General features: G+C 41.3%; 1 protein-coding gene across 1 annotated transcript in view; it reads right to left on the bottom strand.

Annotated features, from left to right (window-relative positions):
* Positions 1 to 6,902: 6,902 nt before the first annotated feature.
* ONECUT2 (one cut homeobox 2) overlaps positions 6,903 to 8,453 on the bottom strand; it is an 89,849-nt gene continuing 88,298 nt past the window's right edge. Inside the window, exon 4 of the mRNA XM_066618106.1 lies at positions 6,903 to 7,189. Within this exon, the coding sequence (XP_066474203.1) occupies positions 6,903 to 7,189 (287 nt within the window). The remainder of the gene's footprint in view (positions 7,190 to 8,453) is intronic.

The raw sequence follows: 8,453 nt of genomic DNA, 5'->3' as shown, positions 1-8,453 counted from the left end.
TGCCCATGAAAATCAACTCCAAGTATAAAGGTAAGAAAAGATGTTGGGATACTATTCCACTACAATTGCTTTACACAGCTGAATATGTAACATGATGTTACTCAGTGTAAGAAGACAGAAGAACAAGTCAAGCTTACATATAGAGAACATGCTAAAAATGTTGCCAGTCTTCTATTAACCCATCCCCACTTTGCCATTGACTGAGTGCTGATGGGGAAGTGACAGAGGTGTAATATTTAGTGATAGTACAACTGTACAAAAGGAATGGAAAGCTGGTTGGAGTAAGAGGAAAGAAAGTTACACAAAACTAGGGATAGTAGAGGTTTTTCGAGTTGTCTGTAATGGGGGGGGGTCAAAGAAACTGAACAATTGGGAGACTGGGAGGGCAGTTGTATGTTGAGAAACTTGGTGTACTGGAAGAGCTGGAGTTCATATACTGATTACAAACAACTGCTAAACCATTGGCTGCCATTTCTTAAAGGGATGCATTCTTTCCTATTTGTAGGAAATGTTTGTATCAACAGCAACTACAGCAACTGTTACCCTGCACATGCCCAATCTCGTCTGATCTCGGAAGCTAAGCAGGATCAGGCCTGGTTAGTACTTGCATGGGAGACTGCCTGGGAATACTGGGTGTTGTAGGCTTATAGCATACTGAAGGTTGCCAACCACCATTTGTATCACTAAAACAGAATACTGTATGCTTCTCTTGCCTAACGAGATGTACCAGATGTCAGGATTTGCCTGGGCGCCATTTGTAAGTACTATGGGCCCAATCCTATCTGACTTTCCAGCACTGGAACAGCCACAATGCAGGCCCAAGATAAGGGAACAAATGTTCCCATGCCTTGAGGAGGCCTCCAAGACTGCCTCCCCAACACAAGAAGCAGTGCTTATCCCATAGGCACAGCAGCACCAGCACTAGAAAACTGGATAGGATTGGGCCCTCACTTCCCAGTTATAAAAGTGCATGGTCCAGGGACCATATCAGCATTTAAAATAGGGGCACCTGGTAAATCTATGCATGTGTGCAGGTGTCTATACAAATTAATATACAGTAGATATACATAGATCATGAACATATATATTTATGCACACAACATATTCTGTAAATAGTTGGGCAGTCCAGTCCTAGCCAAAGCACAGAGCTATAGTAACATTCTGACCTGGAGCTGTAGTATTCCAAGGCCTTACCAGTCTTTACTACCCTCTCCCAGTAATACAGATAATGGTGTGGAGTGAAGCTGGCCTCCATGCTTCTTCTATGTTCCTCTGTTCCCCTGTTCCTAGAGAATCCTGCACTGGTGCCTGTGTTAATTTTTTGTGTCCATGCATAATACTGGTGCTGAACTCAAGAATATACAGAGTAGTGCAATTCTGGTGAAGGAGCTATACCTGCACTTTTGCTGACTTAAGGATATCCTGTGCCACTTTACACTGTGACAAATCCCAGAGAGAGCGATGCACTGTTCTGTGTGTTGTTTTATGCACTGTCCTGACTCATATTAAAAACAGATTGTAGTAAAGAGGAAATTGAAGATTTCTGATGTGATTATAAATACACCTTGGGAGGCTGCAGTGATGAAAATGCATTGCTATTTGAATTCATTTTTTAAAATCATTAACAAAAAATGTAAAAAAAAATTCATCATAGGATATTAAGGCCATAACAACACCACAACCTGGTTTTAATTTGCAGAACTGAAAAACACCCCTCCTTTGTTCCATGGTTTGTGGATCGCGTAGGCTAATATCCTCTTTGTATAGGAAGCCTTAGACATGAAATGCCTAAGGCCTTCTGTTCTTTCCATAGATAGCTGAGCATGCTTAACGAGCATGATATATGGGGGTGGTTATGATTAGACCTTGTCCACAAATTTGGCAGCGAGTTATGCTGTATGGGTCTTACAGGCTTAAAGGATTTGTTCTGAAACTGTTTCAACTGGTGGTTCGAACAAAGCTTTGGTGCATGCATGGGCAGCCCTTCCTCAGCACTGACCAAGAGTCCTGTGTTTGTTTATACTGGGTAGGTGGAAAGTTGTATCCTTTTGCTCAATTCTTTTTAATGCCAGTGCAAGTGTTCCTATGGTGCCAACCGACTGGACTGGAGTGCCACAAATGATGTATAATAAAAGGTCTAGCAACATCTCGTTTTGCAAGCAACCATGTCTTTTATGGTGGAGGATGACAGACATGGTGAGTATTTCGAGGTTTAAAAAAAGATCCCATATCAGATATAAAGAGGTTCCAGGTCAGTGACTTTCAGACTGCGTTCCAGAGAACCTGGGGTTTGTTTGAAACTTCTGCTTCAATGAGTTGATCAGTAATGGTGGCCAAGTTTCCGAGAAAGACAGCTTAGCAGGTGAAGCTGACCAGCACACTGCTTGAGTAACTCAGTGAGTGACCCCCCAATGAGTAAACATCCTAGAATGCTCCCAGGATCCTTTGCAATAACAAGGGTTCTTTGGCAAAGGCTCAGAGAATCCTCAGAAGATAAGGTGGAACCAATTTGTTGAAGGCAGCAAGAAACCTACTATGTTAAAAATATCTGTCTGTAGGCTTTCCTGCTTTAGACATAGAACAATGGACTTTGGCTTGGATAGTTAGAAACAGCATACAGTATATACAGTATATATACCTGTCCCTTGCAAACAAAGGAGAAACAGAATTATTTTAGAAAAGGTACAAAATAGCATTTTGTTTTTTAACCATGTTCACCCCAATAAGGAGGGGAAAAAATAATTAGACAAACAGCACTTCATAACTTTACAAACAAAGTTGCCAGGGCAGACAATGACCACACTGACACAAAATACAAAATATGGATGTAGGGATAGGCAAAGTCCCCACTCTGCAGATACCCAGATCGGACAATTCTTTGAACATTCTGTTAACGCTGTTGTCCCTGTCATTTACACAAGAGTGCTGAACTGCAAGGCCACTGCAGTGTCTTTGCAAAATGCCATGCAGTGTTGTGTTCTGTGATCTGCCACTGCAGCAATGGAAAGACCTTAACCCAAGGCTGTGGCGTAGCTAGAAGGTGTGCAAAGCACTAAGTTTTGCAGGTGGCCCATGCAATTGGCCCTTCCCCCTTCCCTTAGGAGTTTTTCTGGGTGGTGAGAGCAAAACAGAGCCATTTGCTTCTGTTTTGCTCCCCCATCTGGAATGGCTCCAAAGGGGAGGAGGAAGAGCCACTTGCATGCCTGGATGAGATTCCCTGCAAAACATAGTCCTTTGCACCCCCTCTAGCTATGCCACTAACTCAAGGTCTTCTTTGCTGCCATGTTAATTCTTAAGACCATACAAAGGGAAATTTACATCTTTCACTCAGGTTTTGTGAATGGCACCCTCTTTGGATAAGAGGCAAAATCCATCTCTCAGATCAAAGCACCTCTCAATTCCAGGAGCTTTTGTCTTTGAGTTCTCTTGTCAAGGTTTTTTAACCAGGTTTATTTCTTCTTGAGGTTTTTATTTTTCATGGAGTAATCATGTCTGTTCTTTGGCACCATGATTCCAAATTATCATTATTATTACAAAATAGCTAATCATACCTACTCTTTTTTTTCTAAATAAAGATTTTTATAAAGAAATTTTAAAAAACCTCTTATTGTAGCAGCCTGTAAGGGACAGGCTTAACCTATGGTTATTTGTCTGAAAGAAGAACATAGTTCAAAACCACTAAAATCAATGCACGGTTCCCAGTGGACGGCTGCCACTGAAATCTGTGTTTGCAGTAGCAATGGTCCATTGTGCTTAGTAGACCTGGCTTATACCTGCATGCCCTCTTCTGCAGCTGCCCATCAGATTTAGGGCAATGATTCCCAAATGGCAAATCAGTACCCATCTGACGGGCAGCAAGAGTCTTGTAGGTGGTTCACCCTGTAGTAGGTGGTGACTGGAGTTGGATTTTGCATTCAGTGATTAAGCAAGTTTCATTTCTAGCTCTGAGTGCAGAATTAAAGAATGCATGTTCTGAGTGCGGAAGACAGAATTCCGTTGGTAGGGCCCCATTACAAAAGAATTAGATACAAGGGATTGAGTGTGAAGTGTTTCTCAACCTGGGAGGTAGGCCCACAATGGGCAGGGATGGATTATTACTTACTAATAATAGTAGGCCAATTAGGTGTCAAGTTGTCAAGGGTCTCCCAAGGTATGCACATGAGTTGTGAGTACTTGAGCACCTCACACACCGGCACTGCTTTTCAAAGGACTCCAGTGGGGAGGCACTGCATCACCTCCCTCCCCACCCACCACACATCCCTGAATGAAAGAGAGGAGCACAGCCTCACAGTTCTCCTATGGACCCAGTTACTTGAGACCAGAGTTCCATAGCGAGAATGTACGTAGGAGCTAGATAGGTGGAGTAACGCAGCACCAGAGGTGTTTGGCTTGTTGTGGGGGTGCTGGGGGAGAAAACCTAGTAAATTTAGAAAAGTAGGATGATTTCCTAGTTTGAGAAACACTGATTTGTGGAAGGATCTGGACCTAGATAGCCACAATTTAGTGGTCAAGCAAATCACATTGAATAATGAATTCAAACTGCCTGAATATCCAATGAAGAATTATGTCTTAATTGGATTATATTATTCAGGCTCTTCACCAGTAGTATGAGATTACAGCAGTATCAATCAGCAAAAAGTCATATGCATTCGCACACCTTTCCTTCCATCCCGTTCGTTAGGACAATGACTTTTTTTAAAAAAACATGAACCATATGCAAACCCATTGAATCAACTGGTACCATTTTTTCCTCAAAAAAAGTTTTGATGGTCAAAGAAGACTAGTTAGAGCTTAGTATCCCAACATCTTATACTTGGAGCTCATGGAATCTTTTTTTTTAGAAGATTCCATGTGGGAGCAGAAACTGGAAAAAAAAATAACTTAAAAATCATCCCTTTTGTTTGTTGTTGCTCAAAAGAAACAGAATCAATTTACCTTTACACAGATCAATGGTGCTAGAAGCATATTAGCTGTGCAAGGGGAGATAATGAACTGAACTAAAAGTCGTGAGAAATCCTCATCTTTGGTATTGTAGCTGTTGAGGTCTCGGTTGCGCTGTTCCTTGTTCTTTTGAAAAAACTGCATAGGCACAAATTAAAGACAATCTTCAACTTTAAGATTACTGAGTTGTCAAATGAAGCAGCAATCCCGTTGGCTTTTCCATTCTTTTCCTTTCGTGTCAACCCTTTCTTTGAACTCTGCTTCCTAAAAATGTCCCAAGATGTCTGTCAAAACACAGTGTGTTCTCATTGGTTTTTTTTTCCTGACGTGCTTCCTTGTTTTGGTTTTTTTTTTTTAATTATTATTCATTTCTTTATTTTTGTTTCCCTAAATGGAACAGTTTGTTGCAGAAGTAGGTGCAGAAAAAGTTTCTTTGGTTTCGATTAAGTAGTACATAAAAGAGTCTCAAGTGTTTTTTTTTTAAAGGATCGTTACAGCTTTTGGCTTGCTTTTGAACACTCAAGTGGCGTTCCAAGGAAAGGGGGCTATTCACTGGTAAATATGCACATTGTGTGACCATAGCAATTCCGACGAGGAAGATGGTGTATGTGTGTGTTGTTAGATGAACACGGTACCCTAGCATGGTTAACAGTTCGCTACTTCACTCAAAAACATGGTCTCTTTTGGCCCACCGGTATAGTGAACCGAAAGAGAGCTGTACTTTGACTGCTGTTGATTTCAGAATCTGACTACACTGACGATGACAAGGACAATGATGGAAAATGACAGGTGATGAATGGTCTTTGGCTTGCAGTATCCTACATCTTTGGTGTGCTGCATTCTTACATGAAGCGGTAGGTGGAGATGATTTGATCCATGGAACAGACTTGAAGATTGTAAGCACTCAAGTGACCTTGAAGGCATTTCTTTTCGTGTCCTGCCTGAAAACACCAATTAACTCGAACACATAACTGGTGTGGCCAAAATTAAAAAAAAAATAATAATCTACCATTAATGTATTTGGATACAAAAGACATGTGAAATTAAATGCCTTGTAACTGATAAGGATGTATTGAAGATCTTATGTTTTAAAAAAAGCTAGAGCTTTTGAAGTGTTGCATCTGCTCTATGTGTGGTGGCATCTAAACTGGCTTCCTGAGTGTGTGTCTGCACTATGTACACATAGAAATTGCGAAAACCTGCAAAAGTGTGCTTGAAACCAATGTGTTCACTATCACCTCCCTAACTCCAAGCACGTCTTGTAAGAACAGGCAAAGAGTCCAGCAATGTTCCTATTCTCTGCATCTGTCGTTTTTGTGCTTGATAGTTTGGGTTCAAGGGAACCAAATTGTACTGATCCAAGACTGCATGTTTATAGGCAATATTTTTTTTAAAAGCCAAAAGCATTACATCAGATCATTCTGAAAATACTTAATGTTACAATGCCTGAGTTTCTAAAACAAAAACCCAATGTTCTTATAGGACTAGATAAAATTTGTGCTCAGTACTTGTATGTTTCAATGTTTGTGAGCTTTGGTATAGTGTAGTGTGGAGAATCTAAGCACTCTGAAAACAAACTAGGTCAAACATGTTTCAATTTCTTTGGGTGAACCGTTTGCTAAGTTGGGTGCCGTGTTTTTGGCTCATCCCTTTGACATCAAAGCCAATTAATATTTTAAGTTTTGGCTGGCTCTGTCATGTTGGCCCTGGGTGAATTTGGGTCCTGAATGACCTACTTCTATTTCAGACATGCTTAGCCTGCCTCAAATATATTTTTTGACTTGCACATTAAAAAAAAAAATCAAATATTTAAATTAAATTAAATGTCCTATGTTGCAAATTAGTCTTGCTGTCTAAGAGAATTGTGCTTTCAAATCACCAGTGAAGGGCCCCGTTAAGAATCCATTCCTTTTAAAATATATATTAGTTGAGTTGTGCCCAATTTAGATTCTGGTCTTCGATCATGCTTTGGTACAAGTGCTGGAGGTTGAGGAGGATCCCCCGGTGCTCAAATCATCCTGCCATTTCTCGAGACTCCGCCTCCGAGCGTTCATGAAGAAGTTACTGACAGTGGTAAGTTCCAAGCCCAGCTGTTGAGAAATGGTGATCTGCATTTCTTTGGATGGACGTTTGTTCTCTTTGAAGATGGCAAAAAGTGTTCTGCGTTGGAGATCAGTGAAAACCAGACGAGATTTCTTCTGGGAATTGTTTCTGTCTTTGTTTGGTTCTTGTTCTTTGCGTTTGCATGCTTGGAAAAGGGAAACACAGAGAGAGAGAAACAGAAGGGAAAAGAAATCAATGCATGCATAAGTACCAATCAACTTAGCAGGTGATACATTGAAAACATTGATGAAGCCATAGAGTAGATGTAAACTGTTAAACTTTATTGTGCAAATTGCCAAGATGTCAATATCTAACCTATTCAGGCCCATCTGCTCTGAATGAGAGTGATTCGTACAGATAGTGTGTGCAATAAAAACAGTTTCATTTAATACTGAAGGAGTAATTAGAGTCGGCATTACCATACAGGTAGACTCTGGGGTCGTACAATTCAAGGAGTCGCCACCATACTGGAAACAACACATGGCTAGAACCCTACAAGAGTTCTAAGGTATACTCTTAAATTGTATAGGGACACCCTGCTTCCTTTCCACCTGAAGCAGCAACTTTGAGCAAACCCTGCCAATTAACAGATAAAATGCTCTGAGTCGCTGTGCCAATTAAGATGTGCGTAGAACTGGGTGCAGTTCTAAAACTATTCGGTTAGTGGTGTCATACAAGTTGTCCTGAAATGACCCAGGCTGGATCTCATTGTTCTAATCATGGCACCCCTCTTCACATCTTTGGCCATCCACATTCAACCCAAATGCCTCACCCATGCCCTCAGGATTCTCCATGAGCGTGTCCACCATGCATTTCTGATCATAATACCCAACATGCTCTTGTTCATGACCTTTCCTTCTAAGGCACCCTTAGCCACCCAAATCTCCACTGCTTTCTTTAATGGGTCTGCTTTTTCTACCTTGTTGCTCCTTTTGTCTGGAGCAACTTACCAGGACACTCTTGTGACACATTTCTCTCTTTTATCAAATTGCCCCGCAAAACCCATAAGAACATAAGAAGAGCCCCACTGGTTCAGGTCAAAGGCCTATCTAGTCCGGCTTCCTGTAACTCACAGTGGCCCACCAAATGCCCCAAGGAGCACACAAGACAACAAGAGACCAGCATCCTGGCGCGGCTGGCACTCTGAGGTAGCCTACTTCTAAAATCAGGAGATTACACATACCCATCATGGCTTGTAACTCATGATGAACTTTTCCTCCAGAAATTTGTCTAATTCCCTTTTAAAGGCATCCAGGCCATATGCCATCACCACACCCTGTGGCAAGGAGTTCCACAGACTAGTTACGTGCCGGGTAAAGAAATGTTTGTTCCCTTACCATGTGTTGAGCCTGCTAAACACCTGATGCCTTCATATCATGTGAAACACAACACCAGTCAATTCAGGTGGT

Source organism: Tiliqua scincoides, chromosome 2, assembly GCF_035046505.1.
Source record: "Tiliqua scincoides isolate rTilSci1 chromosome 2, rTilSci1.hap2, whole genome shotgun sequence".
Classification (NCBI taxonomy): Eukaryota; Metazoa; Chordata; class Lepidosauria; order Squamata; family Scincidae; genus Tiliqua; species Tiliqua scincoides.
The sequence above is the reverse complement of the archived record's forward strand: the minus strand, read 5'-3'. Positions and strand labels throughout refer to the sequence as shown.